The sequence below is a fragment of the Myotis nattereri genome (genome assembly GCF_964212035.1).
Source record: "Myotis nattereri genome assembly, chromosome: 18".
NCBI lineage: Eukaryota > Metazoa > Chordata > Mammalia > Chiroptera > Vespertilionidae > Myotis > Myotis nattereri.
The window spans coordinates 12,138,192-12,165,248 of record NC_138093.1 but is presented as its reverse complement, the minus strand read 5'-3'; the positions used below and the strand labels follow the sequence as shown (position 1 = coordinate 12,165,248).

Below are 27,057 nucleotides of genomic sequence, written 5' to 3'. Positions count from 1 at the left end.
GTCAAGACTGATGATTTCTGGAAGGGGCAACGGTGGTGAGAGAACACGTTTGGATCCCAATGAAGATGAGAATCAAAGGGAAAATACACAGATGGAAGGCAGTGGAACTTAAGGGAAGGCCATGCACCTTGAGAGATCTGATGCAGCCAATAGTAAAAAGCTGGATTCTATATCTGTGTATGTGTGTGTATTTGTATATCTATATATCTGTCTATGTTTACATGCATTTATACAGACTCATAACCTTTCAAATGTAATCAGTCTAAAAAACACACATGGCACACAGATATACATTCACAAGGTATTGGTCCTCCTTGCCCATATGACTTAGATAGAGATATTATTGAGTCAATCCATATCTTATTCCAGACTCTGTAAAATTATTCTGGACACTTCTGGAGGGAGACTTTCTTCCCATAATTACCCTTAGGTGTGATTAGCCTCCTTCTAAGTACTTGGGTTCTTCTTTTCTCCCCATGTTGCCCTGCCAACATGGCAGAAGTACCTGCTCCATATCAAATTAATATTAGTCTTTATCTTGATCTCCTAAAAATGTTCAAATAAAAAAAAGTCTTCTGGATCCCCGTGGCCATGTAGTAACAAAGCAGTAACCCTAGAGATTCCTGTGAATTCCCACCTGCTCCATATTCTGAAAGGTCTTCCTGACTCCTCCACTCACGGTGGGGGATCATTTCCACAGGATCCTCCCCACATGTCGGCAGGCTTGACCCTCTGACTCTTCTCCTTTCTGCTTCTCATCCAAGGCTCACGCTCTTCCCCTGTGTAAGAGCCTTGGGAAACCAATTCTTCTACTGTACAAGGCAATGCTGGTTCTCTCTCTAGCTTCTCTATAGTGATGCTGGTATATGAAAATACATAAAAGATCTCAGTTGAAAAATGGCTGTTTATAGATCAGATGCACCTATCCTGGAAAATCGCTGTGAATTAAAAAGACCTATCCCCATTTAGGATAGATGGATAGTCCACCTATGTGGGTCTACTTTGTTACAGGACCTCCTCTAGACATTTTCCTTCCATGATTCTGCTGACCCTCAGGGCACCTTTGAGAGTGATTTTTAAAGTTGAAGAAACTGAGAATTGCCGGGAGCCGGTCCATCCTTGCTGTTTCAAAGGACCTGGCATATATGGCATACTGTTCTTAAAATGTTTGCTCACCTTCTTGGCACTATGTGTTTTAACCAAGGTCTCCTCTCTGAGAAAGATTGTTTCCCCAGGTAGGGATTTTCCCCTGAAGTTAGGGAGGGAATAAAACCCCTCAACTAAGTGCCAGGCGGGTAATTAATCACTTTAACTACAAACAATCATGCTTAAGCTACATAATCTTTACTCCCTGGAATGGAGATAAGAAACACCCTAACCTTTGAAATAGAGATTGATAGGATTGAATCAACTGGTATAAATACAGATGTAATAAGACAGCAAGACACAGAACTTAGGAGACAGAAAGAAGACAGAACCTACACGGAATCTAGAGACAGAAGAACTTCGCTGGAGAGAGCATGGCAAAAGATCCTGGACTGAACCTGACTACAGAAAGAGGCAAGAGAACCTGACTAGAACCTGGTGACTGAACCTGGCTGGAGAACCTGGACAGAACCTGGCTGGAGAACCTAGCGAGGGAACATGGCTACAGAACCTGGCTGGAGAATCTGGAGAACCTAGCAAGAGAACATGGACACAGAACCTGGCTGGAGATCCTAAGCAGAACCTCTCTGGAGATCCAGACCAGAACTTGGCAGGAGACCCTGACAAGAGAACCCGGCTATGATGATCAACTGAACGCTGCCTCCGTGTCATTCCTACTTCGCCGACTCCGTCCACATCTTTGGGGACCCCTGGACCTGCTGGGGTTGGACCCCAGCAGAGAATGAGAAAAGTGAGGTGATTTTCACAAGCTGGGCAATTAGAAGCTTCTTTAAGTCTTAGTTCAAAGCCATCCAGGTAATAGGACAGGAGGGCTTGGGAGCCCAGAGTCCAAGAAGGAGGTATAACAGCCAGGCAGCTGTAAGGAGAAGGAAGCATTGATGGTGAGGATGTCCTGAGTTTCATGGAGGGTGGTGATGGAGGAGCTACCAAGGATCACCTGTCACAGGACCATGTGGGCGGCAGGAGGCAGTCCTATCATGCTCAGGCCCTGTCTCACTTGCTAGGGCAGAGCCCAAGGCCAAGATAAAAGGGCCTCTGGACCAGGGAACCTTCATTCACTTCCTCCTGAGGTGGTGATAGACCCTGTGCTGCTTGTGAACTCGGTAAGTGTCCATTGGGAATGGACCAGGGCCTTCCACAGAGGGTCGCTCAGTCCAGAGCAGGAGGGCAAGGCAGGGCCTGGGGGTTGGGGTTTATATTAGTAGAGAGAGACCAGGCATGGAAGGATGGAGCCAGGAGCAGACAGGAAGACTGCAAGAGAACAGGTTCTAGCAAAGACTCCAGATGCTCTGAGGGGCCAACTGGCCTGCAGCTGTGTGAGAATCCCAGGAGGAGGGATGGAGACCTCTGGCTGCTCTGAGGTCCCTGAGAGGTTTCAGAATACAAGTTTACCTTTAAGATACCACTGTAACCTCTGCAAGGCATGATTTGGGGACAGCAATTCTTAAAACAAGGAGCAGATCAGAGGCACTTGGGGAGATTATTACACATGTGGGTATAGGACAAGGCTTGGGAATGCATGTTAAAACTCCAGAGTTGAAAGAAACACAGAAGTTGAATAATCTCCAGGCTAAGCTATAAGGTAAGAGGTGGTATTTCTGAGAAGAACAGAGCTCCAGGCTGTGAGTCCAGGGACCTATCAGCTTCCTGTTGAATAAAGTGAGCCAGCCAGGAAATCGCCACCATCGGTTTCTATATTGATCTGGCAAGTGTCTACAATATGAAATGATTTTTACGGTTATTTTTATGGGGCATTTTTCTTCATGAAGGAAATATTTCAGTTCTAACTTAGTGTCTGTACTCAATTTCAGTATTTGGATGGCATAAGTGAAAAAATTGCTTTTCACTTTTTAACATCATTTGGACTCAATTTTCCAAATGATAAAACCGATGATGATCCCTTCCTACTCTAAAAGGGTGAGCTGAGGTAGAAAATGATAAAAGAGAAAGGGATTTGTTTTCCCAGATTGATCAGAAGCAGGGTATTTAAATGTGATTGGTAGAAATGATGTTGAAAGGACAGGAAGGGGCAGGGGTGGTCTCTGATGTGGGACTGACTTGCTGTCTGACTCTCTCTCAGCTCCTGAAAGCCCCCTGCCTGCCCACCAAGATGTCCTGCCAGCAGAGCCAGCAGTGTGTCCCCAAGTGCCCTCCCAAGTGCTGCACCCCAAAATGCCCTCCTAAGTGTCCCCCCAAGTGCCCTCCAGTCTCTTCCTGCTGCAGTGTCAGCTCTGGGGGATGCTGTGGCTCTGGGGGTGGTGGCTGCTGTAGCTCTGGGGGTGGTGGCTGCTGTAGCTCTGGGGGTGGTGGCTGCTGCCTGAGCCACCACAAGCCCCGCAGGTCTCACCGCTTCAGACACAGAAGGTCTGACTGCTGCAGCTCAGGGGGCTCCAGCTGCTGCGGAGGGGGCTCTGGAGGGGGCTCCAGCTGCTGTGGAGGAGGCAGTAGTCAGTCCTCTGGAGGCTGCTGTGGAGGGGGCTCCAGCTATGGAGGGGGCTATGGTCAGTCCTCCGGAGGCTGCTGTGGAGGGGGCTCCAGCTATGGAGGGGGCTATGGTCAGTCCTCCGGAGGCTGCTGCGGAGGGGGCTCCAGCTATGGAGGGGGCTATGGTCAGTCCTCCGGAGGCTGCTGTGGAGGGGGCTCCAGCTATGGAGGGGGCTATGGTCAGTCCTCCGGAGGCTGCTGCGGAGGGGGCTCCAGCTATGGTCAGTCCTCTGGAGGCTGCTGCTGAAGTGGACCCTGAGCCAAGAAGACCTAACCTCAAAGTCTGAGAGATCCCAAAGGAGACTGGGAGCTTTTGAAAACAACATTCTCCTTGAGCTCCAGAAACTCCAGTCCTCTCCTGAATCCCCATCCGTGGCCGCAGACCCCATGTCTGTGGCTGCCCTCACATGCCCATGCCAAAGCCCTTCAGCCACATCATGTCCTGTCTTCTTACGGTGCTCTCTGGCTGATGTAAAACAATAAAACAAGGAATCTGTTCAACAATTTGTTCCCGAGGGTGTTTTTCTTCTGGGGAGGCCATTGTTCTTTTCTATGCGTCCTCTGCAGGTGGAGGCCTTGGAACCTCAGAGGCAGAGGGTCATTCTGTCCTCAGTTAGGGTAAGCGTATGAGAGACAAAAATTCCTAACTCTGTTTCGTCCTGTGTCATCTGGGCCTAGCATTGTTGTACAAGCCTCAAAATATTTTTAATAAATATGAATTCTTGGGCTTCTGACCACCTTCAGGGCCCTAACTCTGCCCTCCATGTTCCTCTCCCTCTGTGTACTCATCCTCTAACGGCTGACATACTCCCGCCAAAACATCCTCACACACACACACACACACACACACACACACACACACACGCACAAGAGTAAATCAATGAAAAAAGGAAAATATTTGAAAATACATATTTCTTATCCGCCACCTCAACTGGTTAAGTTCCAAGCATCCCGGCACCATGGGGTGTCAAAATTACTCTTGTACTAAGTTTCCTGAAAATCTTGCCTATTTCTTCCTTTTCCAGCTCCAATACTTCTCTACACTTTCCCTCCAGACACACTCCCAACATCAGTTTTATGCTCTCTACCGAGTAATGTGTGTGCTTCTTAAATACTACATTTAAAGACCTGACAGAAAGTGTTCCTAAGTTAGTTTCTAAGGTGCGCCATTTGTACTGCCTCATGGAACCCCATGTCCCTGCTGCACTGAACAAGTCACCCTTAGCTAGGTACAACTGAGACTTGTCTGTGGGGAAGCACGGGACTTGGTTAGAAAAGTCAAGGCAGGGGCTGCCGCCTTTGGCAAGGTTCCCCTAGATGGCCCCAACCTTTTGGGGAATCCTCCTTACAGACTTTCCAACCAAGTCCCGTGCTTCTCCACACTCGTCCATCCTGATTCCTTTGTACATGGGAAAGAGTAGAAGTTACTATCGTAGTTCAGTATCTAAAATACTTTAAGTCTCAATAAAGGATATCTTTCACTATCCTATATAATAAAAGGCTAATGCAAATTAACCGAACAGTGGAACAACCAATCACTATGATGCACACTGCCCCCCAGGGTGCAGATGCACAATGCAAGAGCTGCCCCCTGGTGGTCAGTGTGCTCCCACAGGGGGGGCGCTGCTCAGCCAGAAGCCGGGCTCACGGCTAGGGAGCACAGTAGTGGTGATGGCAGCACTGAGGATGTCCAGCTGGGGAGCGGGCCTAAGCCATCAGTTGGACATTCCCTGAGGGCTCCTGGACTTTGAGAGGGTGTAGGATGGGCTGAGGGACGCCCCCTCCCCCATCCAGTGCACAAATCTCATGCACCGGGCCTCTAGTTATTTTTTAAATGCTGTTACTGCTATGACTGCTATTATTAGCCCCATTACTTGCTCTTTCCTTTATCTGGAGTTCACTTCAATTTCTTCTCCACCTTCTGGACAGTTTGCAATTCTATCCCTCCTTGAAGGCCCACCTCTAATCTTATCTTTTGCGAAGACTTATCTAACCATCCAAGTGTTTCCTCAGGGAGGTGGGTGTTAAATAATCTGTCTGTAACCCTCACAGTGACCAAGTTTGGCTTGTAGGATATAATAAAAATGTGACATTTTTGTTATATGCTACTGTTCTCTTTATTTTTTAAAAAAATTTTATTTGTTTCTGGCACCCATGACCGGAATCGAACCTGGGACCCTTGGGTCCACAGGCCAACGCTCTATCCACTGAGCCAAACCAGTCAGGGCTATGCTACTGTTCTTAAAAAATTTTACTCAGTAGGATGGTCTTCTGATTACTAAATGAACACTTGGGGAGACCTAGTGGTTTTATGGTCCTTTTCAAGTAATAGAAAGAAATTTTGTCATGTTAAATCATTAACCTGATCTCAGTTTGGAAATTAGACTATTCAGTCTGATAAACAGTCGCAATGCCACACTTGTTTAATGGCATATTTGTCAGTCCTGTGGGTTTCCTGCTGGACATTTCTCTCTCTCCCAGTTTTCTAAATGTATTCTCTGACCCCAGCATGAGGATTAGGGGGAAGGGGCACAGTCTCACAGGTGGGTGCAATTTTCTACCGATAATGGATGAAAGTAGACAGCAGAATCAAGTTTCTGACGAACCCTCTCATGGGCATTTCAGTGTCTTCCCTTTATCTATGACATGGGTGCTGCCCTGCCCATGGCAGGTCACTCCAAGGTCAGAGCTGGTTCTACAACTTTCTCTTAGACGAGGGACAAAATGGCTCCAGATCAGTTAGCCTCTCTAATGTGATTCATGCCTGGTCACAGGAAGCATTCATACCTCATCTGACCCACATTTACAGCGAACTGGAAACCTTTGCTTGGTGCCAAAGCTGGTCTAATTTCCATCCCATTCCCTGAGGCAAGAGTTGGGTCCTTCTCCACATTTCCCAAATCAGAGAGACAGAGTCAAAATAAATTGGAAAAGAAATGATCACTGTTATTTCTTTAATGTTCCTGTGTGAGGCAGATTGCCTTACTTTAGGTTTGCCTTGTATTTCTACTCTAGATTTCAGTCATGTTCACTTCCTATCCGTCCCTGTCAACAGAAGACCTAGAAAGCCAATTATTTGCCTAATAAAAATGTTCTTACTGACTTGAACTCCGGCTATTGACTTCACACAGACAAAGCAAGCAAACGAATCCTTTGAGGTTTCAAATGTGCTACCAACTTATCACCCAGATCTAAATCAGGTTGATTGATGATTTGGGTAGCAGATTCATGGCATCATGGACCATATGATCTCTCAGGCCAGTTATCCTAAGAATCAATGCTCTGTTGCTGAGTAAGACTTACTTATGTATGTGAGCCAAGGAATTGATATCCTGACCACACCCTTATAACTAAACCTTTTGTGACAGCCTGAGCAGAAAGACAGGAGGCATGCTCAGGCCACATAGGGCCAGACCTCTGCAGGGTTATGTATCCTAGTCATGTATGTCTGCATAACCCAGGTCTTATGCTGATGGCCTAAGTCATACGGAAAACTATTTGTAAACTCTAAGGTTCTATTTAATGCTGGCTTCACGCGTGACAAAAAATAATCTGTTGGTTGCCACAGCATGCATCCTGAAGGTGATTAACAAAAATAATAGTGATTCCTATGATGATGATAGCTTTTGGTGTGCACAAAATGTGAGATGCAACGTCCTGCGAGCTTCATGTGTGTTATTGTAGTTAATGCACCTAACAAATTCATGATGTAGAGGTTATTGAAATCACTACCTCACAAATGAGGAAACTGAGGCAGAGAATAAACAATGTCCCCCAAATCATATAATTAATAAGTTTCAGAGTTAGAATTTATGCCAGGCATGTCTGGCTCCAGAGCCACAAACCTAACTTCTAAGAAATTTTTCCAAGCTTGAGTTGATTTTAAGAGGTAAATGTACTTTGGAATCTGAGTGCCACACAACACACACCAAATGCATACATCGCACTTAGCAACAAACTCACACATCCCAGACAATAAAAAGTGAATGAAATCCATCACCACCAGACCAGTATTACAAGAAATATTAAAGGGACTTCTTTAGGAAAAGAAAGGAAAAAAAGAGAACATAAATATGAATAATTAAATGGCAATGACTCTGTACATATCACATGTATTAAGTACTCCAATCAAAAGACATAAAAATGAAATCATACTATTTGTGGCAACATGGATGGACCCAGAGGGTATTATGAGCTAAATCACACCAAGGCAAAAACCATATGATTTCACTTATATGTGGAATCTAAAAAGCAATACAAATAAACAAACAAAACAGAAACAGTCTCATAGATACAGGGAACAAGCTGATGGTTGACAGAAGGGAGGGTGTTTGGGGGACTGGGTGAGAAAAGTGAAGGGAGGAAGAAGTATAATTGGCGGTTTCAAAATAGGCCCAGGGATGTAAAGTACAGCGTAAGGAATATAGTCAATCATATTTTAATAACTATGTGTGGTGCTGGGTGGGTACTAGATTTACCCCTTCCTAAATTAGTCTAACCACTATGCTGCACACCTGAGACCAATATACCAGTAATGTAACTAAAGGCCCGATGCACGAAATTAATGCAAGAGTAGGCCTTCCTTCCCCCGGCTGCCGGCATTGGCTTCCCTCTGGCACCTGGGACCCGGGCTTCCCTCTGGCTAGCAGCAGGCATCCGGGCCCGGGTTTATCTCACAGCCCCGGTTTTGTATGGAAGGTCCTCTGGAAGGATGTCTGGTCTAATTAGCATATTATGTTTTTATTATTATAGATATTAAATATCAACTGTACTTGAAAAAAATACTGATTGACATATCCAAGTTTAGATTAAGGAAACTGAAACAAGCATGTTTTTGTTTTTCTGAAAAAGAAGTAAATAGACATCTAATTACTCAGAACACAGATACACTGAATCATAACAGTAAACTGACTAGACCATGTGAAAAAGTTTGGAAGCATCTATATTTCTTTGTTTAACACGGAGGGCTGGGGCTAATGAATTAACATTGCAGGAGGAAGTGGAAGGTTTGGGGAACCAAGCTCCCAGAAAGAGAACTGAGAGGCAGGGACTGCTAAGAATAATAAGGCGGCAGATGATGGTAGGAATTCTCCTTCACCCCATTTCTAAACAGTCCTATTCTGAATCCAGCAGCAGCTGTCCTGAGCCCCATGGAGGGAGACAGGGGAGTAGCTGACAGTCATCACCTGTCACAGCACCATGTGCGTGGCAGGAGGCGGTCCTCTCATGCCCAGGCCCTGTCTCACTCACTGGGGCAGAGCTCAAGCCCAGCATAAAAGGGCCGTGGGGATGGAGCATCTCCATCCACTCCCTCCTGAGGTAGTGACCGACCCTGTGCTGCTTGTGCACCTGGTAAGTGTCCACTGGGAATGGAGCAGGGTCTCCCACAGAGGGTCGCTCACCAGAGCATGTGGACAGATGGGCAGGATCTTGGGGGAGTGGAGAGGGCTGAGGAGAGCAGGGAATGGAATAAAAGTGTAGAAATTCTGATGAAAAAAGGTGAGCTGTGAGGCCAGAGAGATTGGAAGCGCCCGAATGATTCTGTGTGTTTGAGCTATAGTTAAACTAGTTTTGCATGTTTTTTAATTTCTCAGTTTTAAGCAAGTTAAAACAATCTTCCTTAGAAGGAAGAGTTTACCTGGGAGAAATGAACTCTGTCCCTTCCCAGAGCCGTACTGGGGTCACAGTGATTCTCAAAGAGTGGGAGCAGAGGAAGCATATTTGGGGCTTCATAAACACAGAGATCCAATGTCCTTAGGTTGGTGAGGAGTGCTGTCTAGGCATCTGAGCCAGAAGCCCCAAAGTTGAATAGTGACTAGCAAGTTGAAGTTCATGGTGCTACCATGAAAGATAGAAGAGTCGGTGTATTGTAGACAGTGTATAGCTCGGCCTTGGTTCACTGCGCCAGCAAACCTAGGTTTACATCCCAGCTCATATCACTTCTCCATTTAAAATAATAGCTTAAAATTGCAAAGAGCAATCCTATGAGCTGTTTAACTGAAATGTATGTATACATATATACACATGTATAATTATATGGGATAATCATATTTTTCATATATAATATGACATAATAATATGTGTTGTGAAAAGCTACTAGTATATGGGAAGTTCCTGCAAAAGAAAATTATTTTTAAAATATGTTTTTATTGATTGTTTTTTAGAGAGAGAGGAAGGGAGAGGGAGAGATAGAAGAAACATCAATGATGAAAGAGAATCATTGATTGGCTGCCTCCTGCACGCCCCCTACTGGGGGTGAAACCCATAACCTGAGCATGTGCCCTGACTAGGAATCAACCATGACCTCCTGGTTCATGGGTTGGCGCTCAACCACTGAGCCACACCAGCCAGGTGGAAATTCTTATTTCTTCCTTAACAAAGAGCTCTGCAGCTCTAAACTGAGTCCTAGATTGGACATTTCCAAACTTCTGAGTGGTGCAGAGTGGACTTGAGTCAGACTGTAAATGCCAATCTTGCCTTCACTAGCTTTCGCACTAGCTCTGGGCAAGCTTGTTAAATATTCGTTCTCTATGTCTTGCTTCGTTAAAAGAAGTTCATCTATAACTATTTCAGTAAAAACTCTTGAGGCTCAAATGACAAACTACATCAGAGATCATTTTTTTATGACTTATCTTGAACAGGCTTCAGAAATGTAGAGTAAAAAAAAAATTATGGTAAAAAGATAGTAGGGAAGGTCTCTATGTTGGGGACTAACTTGTGCTGTGACTTTCTCTCAGCTCCTGAACGCCCACCCGCCTGCCCAACGAGATGTCCTGCCAGCAGAGCCAGCAGTGCGTCCCCAAGTGCCCTCCCAAGTGCTGCACCCCAAAATGCCCTCCTAAGTGTCCCCCCAAGTGCCCTCCAGTCTCTTCCTGCTGCAGTGTCAGCTCTGGGGGCTGCTGTGGCTCTGGGGGTGGGGGCTGCTGTAGCTCTGGGGGTGGTGGCTGCTGTAGCTCTGGGGGTGGTGGCTGCTGCCTGAGCCACCACAAACCCCGCAGGTCTCACCGCTTCAGACACAGAAGGTCTGACTGCTGCAGCTCAGGGGGCTCCAGCTGCTGCGGAGGGGGCTCTGGAGGGGGCTCCAGCTGCTGCGGAGGGAGCAGTAGTCAGTCCTCAGGAGGCTGCTGTGGAGGGGGCTCCAGCTATGGAGGGGGCTATGGTCAGTCCTCTGGAGGCTGCTGCGGAGGGGGCTCCAGCTATGGAGGGGGCTATGGTCAGTCCTCTGGAGGCTGCTGCGGAGGGGGCTCCAGCTATGGAGGGGGCTATGGTCAGTCCTCTGGAGGCTGCTGCGGAGGGGGCTCCAGCTATGGAGGGGGCTATGGTCAGTCCTCTGGAGGCTGCTGCGGAGGGGGCTCCAGCTATGGAGGGGGCTATGGTCAGTCCTCTGGAGGCTGCTGCGGAGGGGGCTCCAGCTATGGAGGGGGCTGTGGCCAGTCCTCTGGAGGCTGCTGCTAAAGTAGACCCTGAGCCAAGAAGAGCAGCATTAGAGGCACTAAAGGGGCAAGACCATCTTCCTTGGGCCTGCCTGTGTTGCTGAGACATTTTAGTGAAGATTTCAAGTTCTGTTCTGGAAGATTCTTCTGACTGGGAATCCAGAAATCTATGTCCTCTTCGAACATCTCATCTCCTGACCTCTGATCCCACCTTTGCAGCTTGCCCTGGGAACCCCAAATTATTTCTTTGGCTGGCCCCTTCTTGAACGGAAACAATAAACAGTCTGCTCCCCAACTTGTTCTCCACTGTTGTCTCTTATTATACACTTTCTGGGAAAGGTGAACATGTCTGGTCTCGGTTCTGTCTCTCCTGGCCACCTGGGCCCTGAATCAGCATTGCTTGCTTTCAAGACTCTGAGAGTCCCCACGAACACAATTCCTTCCACTTCTGCCGGTCATTAGAGCTGATACCAGGCCTTCTGTCCTGGGATTCAGAAGCCAGAATCCTCTCCCCAAACTCTATTCCTCTTACACCAAATTTATTGTCTGTCTTGGGATACCCAAACTACAGACTGTAACTCATTCCCTAGCTGACCTCCTTGCATTCTGCTTGCTCAAACAAAACAATAAAACAAAGAATCTGCTCACCACCCCATTGTAGACTCTTTCTTGCCTGCTTGTGCCCCAATATTCTTTTCACTACTGTCCATTCTTCTGCTGCCAGGAGACCCTGGACATCAAATATGTGCTAGTTACCTGGTGGGCATGGAAGGAGGGGAGAGAAAAATGGCTCTGGCTCCTCCTCTGACACTATTTCTGAGAAGAGTCCTATGTACCTGCCTGAGTGCCACCTCCTGGTGTCTCCCAGTGTCTAACACTGGTGTCTAACACAGTGCCTTAGCCTCTGGGCTTTCCAGTGCCTGGGGCATGACAGAAAGACAGATATGTATCGTATGCTCTATTGGTCTCCTTTTTCTCTTCGTGATATTCTTCCTACTCATCCCCAGATTGCTTTCTCCTTCAGTAAAAAAAAAAAAAAATGTTTAGAAATTATGAACTTTCTAAAAACAGACCATGAGTATTAGTTAATTCTAACTAGAAATATGCATATTGAATATGGCAAATATCATAAAAATTTCAAATCCATAAGAAAAAAAACCTGGAACTTAAAAAATATCACTAACTTCTCCCTTTTCTTGAGGCCCAAGTCCAAATTTTCAAGTCAAATATTTCATCTCCTTATTTTGTAAAGAAGTCTTGCTTTATTATCAAAGATTTTTAAAATAGCGAATTTCATAAGATTTAATCATTGTTAATGTTCGTTGAGTTATTATGCCTTGGTAATCTTAATAAGAACTGGATAAGTGGCTGATAAGTCATATATACATTTTAATCTATGATAAAACGCAAGTGTCTGGTGGACCAGAGAGTTGGAATCCATCAAGAGAATAGGGTAGTTCACACTTCACCACTGCTGTGATCAGTATGACCTCTAGATGTCACTATGTCTCTAATTAATTACTCAAGATTCAAAGTCCTGTGAGGGATCATCCAAAGAGCTATTCCAGGAAGTTAGAAGAGGAATATATCTCCTTTGGTTTCAGGAATAAAAGGAAGCTCAAACACTACACACACTGTTTATACCCTCCAAGTTACCTAGCATACTAACAAGTATGGAGTTGATTGTTGGCCAAAGTAACAGATAACTACCATTCTATCTACATATAAGTTCTCAGACAAAAGCATCTTATATCTCCAAGAAATGTAATGTTTCAATTGAGACCAGGTATACTCAAAGGTCAGAGGTTCTTTCTCTCCCCTTAGACTGGTTTCCTCTTAAAGATGGGTGCTATGTATCTATCTCAGACCAGAGTTCCATGGAAGTCAAGATTGTGTTTCCCTACAAGGTCATGGCGACTTTTTGTATATTTTCTTCTAAGAGTTTTATAGTTTTAACTTGTCAGTTAGGTTCTTGATACATTTGAATTTTTTAATGTCATATTTTTAAAATATTGTAGATAGTTCTTTTACTTGTGGATCTTCAGTTGCCCTAATACTGTTCCTTGAAACAACTATTGTTTTCTCCGTGAAATGTCTTGACACCTTGCCAAAGTCAAATGACCATACATTGATGGGCTTACTTCTGGACTCTCAATTATCTTCCATTGAACTTTATGTGCATCTTTGACCCAGGTCTTTTTTTTCTTCTTTTTCTTTTCAGCATTTGGAAAATGCCATTCTATGCCTCCTGACCTCCTTTGGTTTTTGTTGTTGTTGTTGTTGTTTTGTTTTGTTTTTTTTAATTTTTATTTTTTTATGAGAAGTCCTATGTCATTATGAGGGTCTTTGTAAGTGATGAGTCATTTATCTCTTGCTGTTTTCAAGAATTTCTCTTCATCTTTTCCTTTAAACATGTTTACTAAGATGTGTCTGAATGTGGATCTCTTTGTGTTTATCTACTTTAAGTTTGTTGCTCCTTTTGACAGTTTAGTTGTGTTTCATAAAATTTGGGAAATTTTCAGCATTATTTTAACTATGTTTTATGTTTCTCTCCTTTCCTTCTGGTTCTCATATTAAACATACGTTGGTGAGCTTAATGGTGTCCCACATTTTTACATTTTTGTGGCTCTGTTCACTTTTTTTTAATTCATTTTTTAAATTTTTGTTCTTCAGATTGCATAATGTCTATTGATTTATCTCAAGTTTGATGATTCTCTCTTCTGCCAGTTTAAATATATGACCGATTCCCTCTAGTAAATATTTTATTTCATTTAGTGTATTTTTTAACTCTAAAGTTTCCATATTGTTATTTTAAAAAATAGCTTCTATTATTGACATTCTGTATTTGGTAAGACATTATCACACCTTCCTTTAATTCTTTAAGCATGTTCTCCTTTAAATATAGCTATAATAGCAGCTTTAAAGTTTACTTAAGTTCAATCTCTGGCTCTCTCATAGGATGTTTCTGTTTCTTGCTTAATTTATTGTGTATGAATAACAATTTTCTGCTCATTCCCATGTCTCATGTTTTTTGCTGAAAATCTGTCATTTTAGATAACATATTATAGCAACTCTGAATAGTGATCCTTTCCCCTCCCCTCTCCCGGGGTTTGTTGCTGCTGTTGTTTATTTGTTTAGTGGTTTGGAGGGACTGTTTTAGTGTGGCCTATTTTCCCTGAAGCCTGAGCCTGAGGTGTTACTCCTCAGTGGGCTCAGCCTTGGGCATGTATTTGGTTGCCCTGGATGACAGTAGTTTCAGCAGAGCTCTCTGGTCATCCCTTTCTCTGTTGAGTTGTCTTCCTCTACTGGTATCACACCTGACAGACTTCAGCTGGTTGATGCTCTACTGTTTTTGATAATGTTCTGGGACATAAATTGTTTCATAATCTGATCTAATTAGATCCAGATACTTTTGCAAGCACGGTTTCTATTTTTTAATTTTCTTTTGTTAAGCCTCACCCGAGGCTATTTTTCCATTGATTTTTAGAGAGAGTGGAAAGGAAGGTGAGGGACACACAGAGAGAAACATCGATGTGAGAGAGACACATCAATTGGTTGCCTCCCTCATTGACCCTAACCAGGGCCTGGGATCGCGCCTGCACCCAAGGCAAATGCCCTTGATCAGAATCGAACCCGGTACCCTTCAGTCCACAGGCCAACGCTCTATTCACTGAGCCAAACTGGCTAGGGCTGTAAGGGTAGTGTTTGAGGCTAGTCTTTGAGGTTTGTTCTGAACCAGTAGGGCACTACTTACTTTCACTTTCCTTGGTTTTCTGGGATAAATTAGCTGTCCTGCACATTGTTCTCATGGATCAACAGGCTCTTCTTAATTGCTTGCCAACAAAAACTCCCTTATTTTCTAGAGTGTTTAGAGGCTAGGATGTCAACTCTGCTCTGAATAAAATTGGTTTCTTTGGTGAGAATTTCAGTTTTCCATTCTCATGGCCTGCTTCTTTGTCTGGCCAAAATCTCTGAGCCACTGCTCCAGAGCTGGGGATGGGAATGGTTGTCTGCTTTCCTTGGAGTGACACACCTGCTTTATGAACACGATGCTATACTGGACAACCTCTAATCTTCTTGAATTGCCTCTTTCACCCTGGAACCTCTGCTATACAGGTGGATTGGGGCAAAGGTGATCAGGGTCCCAGTATTCTGGGCCTGTTGCACCTGAGGCAGAGTCACTCTTGACTCACAAGTCTGATTTGGGTGGAAGAAGGAAATCCCCAAATTTTGGCTACCGTCCCCTGGAATTTAGTCTTTGAAACTCAGAGTGGGAGGTGATAGAAAACAATGTTTCAAAGACATCACAGCCCATGTCTTGGATCTAGGGAAGGAGGAGCCCCATCATTTCCTGCAGTGGAGCTACCATCATGCTGAGTGGAAAAGGGTCAGGGAGGAAACAAGTTATGATTTAAGCCATAGACTCTTGCTGTTATTACTGAGGTTTAGTAGATTTTCTTGGATAAACTTTTTTTTTTTTTTTCATTTGCTGTGTGCCCTTACCAACAGTTATAGTGGTTTTGCTGGAAGAGAGTCCAAGGTGTTCTTCATGCTGTCATTCTGAAGGTTCTCCTTCAATGTTTTTGGTTTAGTTGTTTTTTAAGCTTAAAAAGACTCAGCATCTCAAGACCTTATAAAGATTTCTTTTATAATCTGTAATAATAAAAGTGTAATATGCTAATTAGACCAGAAGGACATCTGGACGTCCTTCCAGGACGAAGCCAGGCTGCAGCCACGGGATCCAGGCATCTTCCTCAGCTGTGAGGGAGGGAATGAGGCAGCCGCTGTGGCTGTGAAGGCCTTCTCTTGCACGAATTTCATACATCAGGCCTGTAGTTTTTCTTATAAAGTTATTTTATGAGGAGTGTGGGCAACCTAAACTCTAGGCACAATTTTAACTCTTTTCTTCTAAATTTCAGAAGCTTCTCCTCTTCTTCCTTTGCATCGTGAGAGATGGGGAACCAAAGAGACTGACCCCTTTGATGAATAAAAGACTAAGCCCATTCTTTGCTAGGGACAATTTATTCTATTGAAATGAAAGCAATGCATTTAGACCCAATGGTCTGTGTTAACAAGCTAGTCCTTATGATGTTATAGCCTTATGCAGAAGTCAGGATTACTGGTGATTTGGCTATCATCCTACCTGAAGAAAAAAACAAGATCAGAAGATCTCTTAGCCCTTCTTACTAGAATATATGACTATTGCTGATTTTTGGAGGCAAAAAAATGTACCTGTGGGAGTCATGGCATTGATTTCCTGGACACCCCTACCGAACTGAACTTTTGAACAATTTAAATAAAAATATCATAATATTCAGGAAATGTAGTTGAAGTGTCCACAGTGCCCCCCTTGCACTTAAGAGATAGCAGGGTTAGCAAATGTCTTACTCTTCACACTATTCTTTGTCTGTTGTATAAGGTGAGATACACCCACAGATTTCTCTATACTATTTATGGGAGGGTGTTCACAAAGGTCTTAGGTGAGGATGGTGAGCACAAGAAGTCAAGATCTACAAAACAAAAATGGGTAGGATTTTGTTTTCCTAGGATTTTTTGTTCTCCCCAAACACAAAGTCTATTCATTCAACAAATATTAATGAGCATTTCTTTATTATCAGGCCCTAGGAATGCAGAAATGACAAAGTCCCTATCATTAAGAAACTGTTTAATAAGGGAGATAGGACAAGTATTTAGGTTACCTTGACCCTGAGCAGCTATAAAGTCTGTAAGAGGTGTCTATGAAGTTCAGAAATTGGAGAACTCAGATGTGGCTGGGAGGCCAGGCGAGTCTCCATGGACGCGACGACATTGAACTGGGTGATGAATGTCAGGGGTGATGGGTCGGGGTGGACAAGTAGAGTCTTCCTCAGACTTTGGTGGTATTGAACTTGATGCTCCCTCTCATCCTAGGCAGGCCTCAACAGCAGTAGTTTGCACATCCATCTCTCCAGGAATGTAATTTAGACTTAGTCATACCCACCTCCACTCAGGTCAATCTGAAGGCCCCAGACTTCTGGTCACTCACTCACATGTGAATCCCTTTGATCCAATCACAGGTGTGTGTAGCTGAGGAATTCATCCTTGGGGATTGTGAAACATCCGGGTAGATAACCTGCTCCACGGCTGTCCTCCAATAACATGTAGCCTGGAGGCTTCAACTGGAGGACGTATAAATGGCCTCTTCCTTCCTGGCCCCACAAGGCCTCCAGACTCCTCCTGGGGTGACTTTTCCACACATCTTCTAGGGTGAGGTTACTTCTGAGTGGGGAGACACTTTGATGTTCCTCACTGAGATGCTGCAAAGGCAGCCCTAATCTTTCCTCTTGTCTCTTCCCAGAGGGTAGATAAGCCAGGTAGGAGAGATTTGGGGAGAGAGAAGGGGAGGCAAGTGGGTCCCTGCAAAAGACCTGGAATGATCTCACATGGGAAAATGCCGTGGAAGCTAGAGGGGCAGAGAAGGACAGAAAGTACAGACTTGAGTCTCACGACAAAATAAAATTGAGTGAAGAGAGCCAAGACCCCGTTCTCCTTTACATTTGACCATGGTAGACATTGGCCTGGGAAACGTGGACTAGGTTGCATATTGTTTTTCTCATTTAGGAAGAAGAGTAAGATACTAGTCTGGTTGTTGGTGAATGGGTCCCCTGGGATTCCCATCATGATTTACTCCCCAAATATTTAGCCCTTTCATATCCATTTTTTATCCTCCTGGGATGGATTTTAGCAGACTGCAAATGCTAGCCTCCCTTTGACAGCTCCAGCTCATGGAGAAGAGAAACAGGCACCCAAGTTCCTGGTCTAACTGAATGCTCTTTTTCCTTCCAGTTTCGACTTGCTAGCCCAGCGATGTCACAGCAGAAGCAACAACCTTGGGAGTCTTTTCGGGCTCCCAAATGCTCCCTTCCCCAGGCACCACACCCCTCCCTGGCTCCCAGCTCTGACCCTTGTTGCGCTCCCTGTTCAGGAGGCTGTGGTTCTGGTTCCCAAAGCTCCCGGACTCAGAACCCCGCCGGTGCCCGGAGGGCTAGCCGAACGCCCCGCTGCCTCAGGGGTGGCACGGTCTACCACATCAAAGAGGAGGAATGTTGAGGTGACCAGCGAGGAGAGGGGCATAGGGATAGGTGTTCTCTCCCCATCCAGGTCTTGTGTACTCCTTCCACTGGGAAGCTCAGGACCTTCCCTCTCTTTTGGGTCAGGAAACACCTCCAGGCCCCAGCACTTAAGAAGTGAGATCTCAGCCAAGCTGCACTTCTGATTCTGTCTTCCACCCCCCACCCCCACCCCCATCCCCGCACCCTCACCCCCACCTCAGCAACGAGACAGCTGCTTCGTTTGGAGCCCTGGCTGCTGTGACCCTTGAGGTCTCAGCTCAGATGTGCCGAGACCTCCACAGGTGGATGCTGTCCCTCCTTCTCTCCTCCTAAGATAGCTGACAATGTTTCAAGGAGACAGATGGTTTGAGATGCTTGACTGAATTATCAGCATTTTCACGGCCATCAACCGAAGTCACCACATAACCCTAGCACTGAAGGCTTCAATGTAATAAACTTATGCTTGTACTAGTACCTACTGTGTACGGGACTCTGCGATTGCAGATGCAAGTAGGAGGTTTGTCTCTGCTCTAGGAAAGCTTACAATCTAGTTGGAGAGGCAATGTACTCTCTAGATTGAAATATGTGAACTAATAAATATAATTTTAAGCTGATTGACTTACTGTTTTTCCCCACTTTGTGTCAAAAAATACTTAAAGGGGAAACAAAAACTTCAAAAAGTCAAGGACAGTAGGGAGAGGCTTATGTTGACTTAAGGTGGTTTCCCCGGGCTGAATAAGGACATATTTGTAATATCTTAATCAATAAAGGGAAAATAAAAAAATAAAAAAGACATGCTGAAAAAAAAAAAAGAAGTCCGAAACAGAGAGAGCATGTGTGTTGTCGGAGGGAATAGGCTCCCTGGCGTAGGTAGCGTTTAAACAGGGCCTTTAAAGTTAAGCCGGCTCTGGTCCTGTGGGTGGAGTGAGGAGGAAGAATCTTTCAGGTGGAAGATACTGCATAAACAGATACATGTCATGTGTGGTACTTGCCAACGGCATGAATTTTAATTTGGCTGGAGTGTCAGGTGTAAGATGAGGATGTGGGACTGTAACCTGAATTCCTTATAATAACTCAAATCAGCTGAGTTACTGAACTTAAGGTACAAAATCCCAGCTACCGAAGTACTGTCATCTGGGGAAAGTCTGGGCCAAGTTCAGGGTCTATAAGCCTGAAGTTGGGGGAACCTGTGGTAAAGTATAGGGGTCTGGAGGGGCTTGAGGCTCAGCTATGTTACATATCAACCTAGGTTCCACGGAACAATGTTTATCTGATTCTCACTTTCTGGAGGGGTGGACAGAAAATATTTTTTCCCAAGTACTCACCCTAATAGATTATATTGTAGAGGATGCCTATTTCCAGGACTTAGTAGTCTTCCTGATTGCTGGGGCCTGATTTTGTCTCTACTACTATATATATATATATATGTAGGTATATCAAAATTACATAAAATTATAATTTTGTATGTATAATTTTTCTAATTAAGCAAATGACATATACTCGTTTCATGTTATAAAGATTTGTTAAGGTAGATAAGCATAAGTAAGATGATTAAGACTAATTGCAAATCTTATCACCTCAAATAACCACTGCTAATAATTCCATAGATTTCTACATTTCCTGAAAATTATAAAATGGGATAACTTTAGAATATTTTATAACCTGTGTTTTTAACCTAACAATATAATTTATGTCAATACTCTTCTATGTTCATAAATAAATAACACTACTGTGTGAAGACACCATAATTTGTGTAACTAGTTTCCTAATATTGGACACTTATGTTGTTTCCATTCTTGTGCTGTCTAAACATAGTAAAATAAACATTCTCATTGGTGATTATTCTTAGTAATTTTTTGAATCGTAATTCTAGAATTATAAAAGCTTATGAAGATTTTTTTTCCCCAGCATTGGGAGCAGTTAAAATACCTCAATTTAAGTAAATCATTTTCAGGAAAGAGATTTCTTTTTCCAGCTAAAGGAAGAATTTAGTTATGCAGAAAAGCAATGTCAGAGAAACTTGACAATATCTGCCTAGTTTACTGTCATAAAATCAATATTTGTAATGAAAGTATAGATGCTTCTCCTTTTGAGAGGAAAAAAGGTGCTTTATAGTATATAAAGCAATGTCTTATAAGTTTTGATAGAGCATTTCTTGAACTTCCATATTTAGCTCATAGGTATTTAAACATGATTTAAAAAGTTCTGTTATGTTTGTGTGAGAGATTTCTGGGGGAAAATATAATTTTTCCCTAAGAGAAAAAGCAAAATATTAATGTTTGGTTGATTGTGTAAAGCTTACCATCTAAAAATATCTGTTTTTTTATTTTTGCTCTTTATTAAAAACAGATATTCACCAAACAACTATTGGAGAAAAGTTTGACAAAAACTAATGCTCTTTGACAAAAATACTACTTAATATTTTGGCCTATTCACATTTTCTTAGTCAGTACTTGGATTCCCTGTGCTAATTGTTCAGCTAGTATATTATTCATCGGTACACTGTAAAGAATTTCTGTGAGTTTATTTGAGTCAAACTGTCGACAATTGCTGGGAAGCAGGATCTCAAGTTATTGGGATAATGCTCCAGAGAATGGCAGTTTTTCACCTTGTTTTATACATTACAATCAAAGGAGGAGAAGTAAGTGGGTTACATGAAATCCATTGGTGATAGATTAGGGAGTTGGAGAAAGCAAAGTTGTGGGGGGACCTCTGGGATTGGATAAAAAGTAAAATGATAGACACATACTTCTTTTACTTAGGTCAGTACAGGATAGTTAACAGTCAACAATTAATATACTAACAATAGCAATGAAGGAATTTGTGATATTTGTCCTACAGCCCAGGGCACTTGGTTGTGCCCTGAGGGGTCTGGAAAAAGGAAGTTACAAGTTACCCTGACTATTCAACAATATAAACAAAACAAAAAACAATATGTTTTTGTAGATGCAAAAAGACAATAGGCTCAGTTAAGGTAAAGATTGACCTTTGTCAGGGAGAATACTGGCCTAGGACGTGACCACCCACCATAACTGCTTCTAGTTAAAGTTTTAATTTCAGACTATCCTTTATGGCTACTTTAGGTCTTTGAGTTTGATACAGGCCTCCCCTGAGCTTGTCAGGGGAGGTCTTTCTTGTCCATAGAAGATATTAGAGAGAAAAGAGGCTGTCATGCTGGTGCCACATGATATTCGTGTGTGCCCCCCACTGCCATGGGTATAGGACTCAGAAGCTGGGGAATGCCTGGGACTACAGTAAATAATGGTAATGCTGGCACTGTACTGCTTATGGAACACCACTGAATGCAGGACAGTGTTGGTTTCTTTGCTCATAATATTTCTTTTAACCATCATTTTATACATGGTGGGCCTATGTGTTTAGCTCACACTGTACAGACAGGGAGAATAATTGGCTTTAGAGGCCACCTCATAGAAGGGATGGAGATGTGTTAGAATGAGTAAGTCTTTTCCCTTTCTTTTGTCTACTAATTGCGATGCGCTAAGACCCACAGGGCCATTGGACATGGTTATTGAACATGGGTCATGAATGTTTCCTCCATCCCAAGAGAAGCATCAGCTCTTCAATGACCAATGAATTCCATTGCCCTTGGGAAGACTGTGAATTCCCTTCCAATGATCTTTGCCGGAGTCAGACCCACATGCGGCCTGCTCACTGGGATTCTAGCCCAATGGAGGACGGCTCACAGGCCTGACTGCTTCAGGCAGAGGAAGGTCCTTGTTTTCCTTTCTTTCATCGCTTGGGAATGAGCTTGATAAGAATCTTATGCATGTCAATGCTGGCCTCGCTGGAACCTCACCCTTCTGTTAAGGGGCACACCTAACACAGGCAGGAATCCATAGCATGTTTGAATCCTCAACAGGCAGGATGGTGAGGGAATGTTTGAGCAAATGACAGCAGAGTCCAGGAATGCATGAACTGTGCTTAGGGAGGCCTCAGTCAGGTAAAGACCCCCAATTACCTTCCAGCCAGTCTCTCTGTCTACAAGCTCATTAACAAAGAGCTTGCCCAGGTCCAGTTTCTGAGTCTCTTATCACACTTTAGCCTGGCCATTCACAGACTTCAGCTTCTTCAGTAACCAAGTCAAGGTCACCTGATACCAATAATCTTCCTAAAATGTAAATCTTATCATGTTGCTTCCTTACTTAAATGACCAAAGATGCCCCAATTGCTTCTGACCAAACTTTTTAAGCAGTATTATCCTGTTTTCAAGTTAAATCTAATGTATACCTCCAAAATACAAAGCAGGTAAAAGTGTAATTTCTCTGCAGCATGGGGTCAGTGGAAGTCCAGATTTTTGCCTCCTCCTAAGCAACTTAAATAGTCAAGGATTAAGAATTGATGGTATCTTCAGGCAGATTGCTCTAGTGAGAGTGTGTGTGTTGGGGGAGGTGGAGGGATTGAGCAAAAAAGAGAAAGCTCATGGACAACAGTGTGATGCTTGCAGGAAGGGAAGGTAGTGGGTGGGAGGAGATGGAAGGTGGCAGAGAGGGGATAAATGGTGATGGAAAAAATTAAAATAAAATTTTTAAATAAAAAATATTCTTTAAAAAATTGATGGTATTTTAAAAATGTGACTCAAAGTTTTTAGGAACCCCCATATAAGTAAAGTGATGAGGAAAAATAAGTAAATTAAAACATATTTTCAACCTACTATCTGTCAAATGCCTGTGCTCCAATTCTAGACCCATCTTCTTCCAGCTTCTGTACTATGTAGATACATGAAGCTGAGGCAACAAACAATGGTGGAGGCATGGAGGGAGGGTGGGGAGCACCCAAACACAGAGCAACTGTCAGGAGGAGTGGCTCATGAAAGAGGTGATGTTTGAACATCCTTGCAACAAGGCTTCAAAGACTCTAATTTGGAAACCATTTATCTATAAGCTAAAGTACACAACCCAGCAAGTAAAGCTCTCCTGTTCTGGGCCCTGCCCTTCTTTCTGTCCAGCTAGTGTCCCGCTTCTCACCCTTCTCCAATATCATGGCCCCTCTGTTTCCCCAAGAGATCAAGCCCTTTCACAACTCTGTGCCCATGCACGCATTCTTCTCTCCTTCTAGAACAGCAATTATCCCTCATTTCCTGACTACCTTCCATTGTTTTTGAGCCTTAGTCTCTTTTATCTGTAAAATAGGATTAACAATAAGAAACTCATGGAGCTATTGTGCTGCAACAGTGCAAACAACATGTTTGATGGATGGAAGGTTGAGAATAAATTTGCACTTCCTTTTCCTCGTATCATCCCATTTGTACCATTCCTTAAGGGCAAAAAAGTATCTTCATCTTTGAATTCTCAAAACCCTGCACAAAACAGGCACTCAGCAATTAATATCCATGAAGGAGTATTTGCAAAGTTACTACAAGATGCGAGTTTCTCTTGGGATAAATAATTTTTCATTATTGAACCAGTAGTTCCTTGATGGTGTTAGATCAACATAATAGAACAATACTTTCCAACCTTTTAAAATTTTTTGTAATATCTTAGTTGGGGTCATGGCAGGAAAGGAACGTACTTTTACCTATCCCTACATATCTGGGCCTCAGTATCTCATATTCTCAGTTAGGAGAGGCAAATCAGGCAAGAGTCCCAAATACTGTATACATAATACTCTGCTTTGGCACAAGGCCAGAAGTTAAGTGATTTTCCTCTAATAAGTAGGATGAACTAAACAGATTAGATGGAGTTGCTTCCTCATAGCATGACCTACCTTTGAATATTTCATATCCTCATAGACACTCCAGCGACCATCTCTTCCTTCTTCATCAAGTTCACCAAACATCGCCATCCCCAGGTAAAATATGTTCAGCAGAAAGAAAGAAGAGACCAGGAAAGGAACACTTGGGCTAGGTGTTAGCTTCTTGGAGATCTGATGCTCATAAATGCAAATACAGACTTAAAGCTGTACTGAGATCATGTGGTCCAGTCTCCTCTGAATCCAGGAGTATCAGAGCCAGGACCAGAGTCCTGACTTCTACTGCAAAGCCCTCGTTGTTGGCCAGTATCCATGACTCCATTCTTGGGTCAACATTCCACACCTGTCCCATGTGCCTGCCTTTGACCTGCTTCCCAAGGGACCCTCTCTAAGGAGTGGAAGGAGGGAGATTTTAACTTCACCCACAAATGACTCATTAATTCATTGAACAAATTTTTTTTTGAGCACATACAAGAATGTTAAGCACTGTGTAGATGCTGGGGATAAAGAGTGAACCAGCTAACACTGAGTTTTCATTCTATCCAGGATGATAGATATTAAAAAATAAATACAAGCCAGTTGTTACCAGAAATACAGATACCCTGGGGGCATTTCCTAGGAGAAACTAATGTAATTGAGGTTGAAGATATAAGGATCCAGAGCAAAAGAGTAGAGTCAGGCATTAGGAAACGAAAGGGGCTGCTCCTCCTCTAACACAGGAAGTCATAAAGGATGGGTGCAGGCATGGGTTGGCTTGAATACTGGTAGTAGGAAGTGGAAGTACCTTACATTTGACAGCTACTGTTTGCCCCAAGAAGCAGCAGCAGTATTATCTAAGCACAGGCAGCAGAGAAGATTTGATAGAAGAGAAATCGTGTGTGTGTGTGTGTGTGTGTGTGTGTGTGTGTGTGTGTGTAGTGAATACGGAGAAGTATATAGGATTGCCAAGCAGTGCTTTGAAACTAGCCTAGGTGGATGATCTTGATCTTACGATAATGCCAACCTGCCAAAGTATCTATTTTTTAAAAAATAAAGTATTTCTATAGCAGCTAGGCATAGCAGAGAGGATTCATCCAGGGTTGAGGTTTTGCCAGTCAAGTGTATTGACAAGCCAAAGGGGTGAAGAGTTTACTGTCTTGGCAAAAGAATGGTTGAAATGATGGACTATGGAAAACACACTGGGTGGGGAGTCGCATGAAGGAAGAGGGAGCTGAGGAGACAGTAGATTTCAGGGGCTATACCAACACAGGTTGAAAGGGGGGACTGTGATCAGAGACAGGGGTGCCTGGCTTTGTGGTGTCAGAGACTCAGAACCTGGCTACCAGTTCAGACTCTGTACAGCTTTGAGCATCTCCTTTGTCCTCTCCGGCGCACAGTGTCCTCATCTACATGTGGAGTGTAAGTAGGGAACTAAAACCCTTTCCAGCTGGGCCTTTCTATGACGCTACATTGTTGGTCAATGTTTTAGGCACGTTGGAATCTGAACCAGGTACACTGAGCACTCAGTAGTGCCCCGTGGGTGCTTAGATTGCTGGTTCCCAACCTGTTGGTAGAACCTACAGAAACTCTGAGCTATATCCTTGGTTGATCCAACATTTGTGGCTTTAGATTTTCATCTCCAGCATGCTTTGGATTCTTCCAGACACCTTCAATTCAACCCCTAAGCTGTGCCATTGTAAACTCCCCCATAAATCAGGACCTTCTTATCTTTATAAAAATCCTCCCGAGGTTTATGGGGAGGATACTCATGCGGAAGACCCAATAGTGACTGAGCGTGAGAAAATGACAGAGCCCTGGAACGTGAGACGTCGTCATCATAACCACCTGGTTGGGCACAGTTTTCACATCATCGTGGCTCATTCCCTCGTGTTGGGTGCAGGATATGTATAAAAGCCCTCAGATCACACTGTGTCCTCATTTCATTTGACGCACCCATCGCTTGCCTGAGGTTAGGAGAACAAGGTGAGTGTCCTTTCTGGCCCAATGGCAGTTCGGGAATGGCCAGGACTGCCACTCTGAATCAGCTGAATGGGACCAAGCCACTCCAGGTTGGAGAGAATGGGAACTAACTGGTCGTTGCAGGAGTATCAAGCTCGTGGAAATCATTGTGTTGGCTCCAAAGTAGCAATCCCAGAGGAGGGTGAATGTTAACTCAAGACTGGGGTGGGGTTGGGGGAAGCCCTAAAGGCAGAGCCCATGATGTAAGAAAGGAATAAAGGGAAATGATGAGGACCAGTGGCATAACCAGGGACTCAGGCTCAACACCTGGTTTCTAGAATGCATAAATCAGGAGATGTGATAAAAGCAATTTAAGACTGTGGGAACTACTTAGTGCTCTAAGTTGCTGCTTTTGTAGCCAGAGAGTCTTGGTAGAACCAGGAGAAGGTGTCACCAAATTCTGACTTACCTACTGCCTGGCTGCTCCTGTGCCAGGAAAGCAGGCCTACTCTGCTGTGAGTAGGGGCCCTGGAGCCACAGACTCGATGACGGAACTTCAGACTCTGTAGAAAGATACTGATACAAATTACATTTGTATTCACTGGACTTTCAAACTATCTGCATTGTTTTTTAGAGTAACTGGACTTTCTCCAAGATGTCCTGCCAACAGAACCAGCAGAAGTGCCAGCTTCCTGCCAAGTGCCTCCCCAAATGCCCACCCAAGTGCCCTCCTCAGGCCCCTCAGGCCCCTCAGGTCCCTCAGGCCCGTCCTCCCTGCCCGGAGCCCTGCCCAACTCCTGCTCCCTCCTGCTGTATCCATAGTTGCTGTATTTCTGACTGCTGCTCTCTGGTGTCTCACCGGTTTCCAGACGTCTGCCTAGGCCAGCCCCAGCCTTCCCCCTGCTGTGTGAGGGAACCTTCACACTGTTGTTGTTCCAGTTGTTGCCACGGCCTTGGGGGCTGCAGCTGATCTGTTACTTTTGAGGAGCCAAAGATCCGCAGACAAGGACCAGCATCGAATGGACATCTTTCCTCACTTTCAGCCTTGTTCTCTCCTCCCCAACTAAGCTGCCTAGCTGTGTAGGTGATGGACCCCTCTTTTTTGCTGAGAGCCTCACACCTCCTGACCTTGGCTCTATTCCTAGGTCAAGGAGACCTGAATGCTACAGGAAATTCTGCTTCCCAAAGCCTCATCTGTGTGCAAAAAGAAAGCTTATTGCTCAAACCGGTTTGGC

General features: G+C 44.0%; 3 protein-coding genes across 3 annotated transcripts; all 3 read left to right on the top strand.

The window, feature by feature from the left end:
- Positions 1-3,277: 3,277 nt before the first annotated feature.
- Positions 3,278-3,898, top strand: LOC308534696 (uncharacterized protein; the record flags this gene model as incomplete). The annotated part of the gene is made up of 1 exon (XM_081113263.1): positions 3,278-3,898. The coding sequence occupies one exon, from the start codon at positions 3,278-3,280 to the stop codon at positions 3,896-3,898; it is 621 nt and encodes a 206-aa protein (XP_080969389.1).
- A 6,521-nt stretch (positions 3,899-10,419) lies between these two features.
- On the top strand, positions 10,420-11,106 carry LOC308534695 (uncharacterized protein; the record flags this gene model as incomplete). Its single annotated transcript, XM_081113262.1, has 1 exon — positions 10,420-11,106. The coding sequence occupies one exon, from the start codon at positions 10,420-10,422 to the stop codon at positions 11,104-11,106; it is 687 nt and encodes a 228-aa protein (XP_080969388.1).
- Positions 11,107-26,477: 15,371 nt separating this feature from the next.
- Positions 26,478-26,792, top strand: LCE7A (late cornified envelope 7A; the record flags this gene model as incomplete). The annotated part of the gene is made up of 1 exon (XM_081113261.1): positions 26,478-26,792. One exon carries the CDS (start codon positions 26,478-26,480, stop codon positions 26,790-26,792), a length of 315 nt encoding a protein of 104 aa, XP_080969387.1.
- Positions 26,793-27,057: the final 265 nt, after the last annotated feature.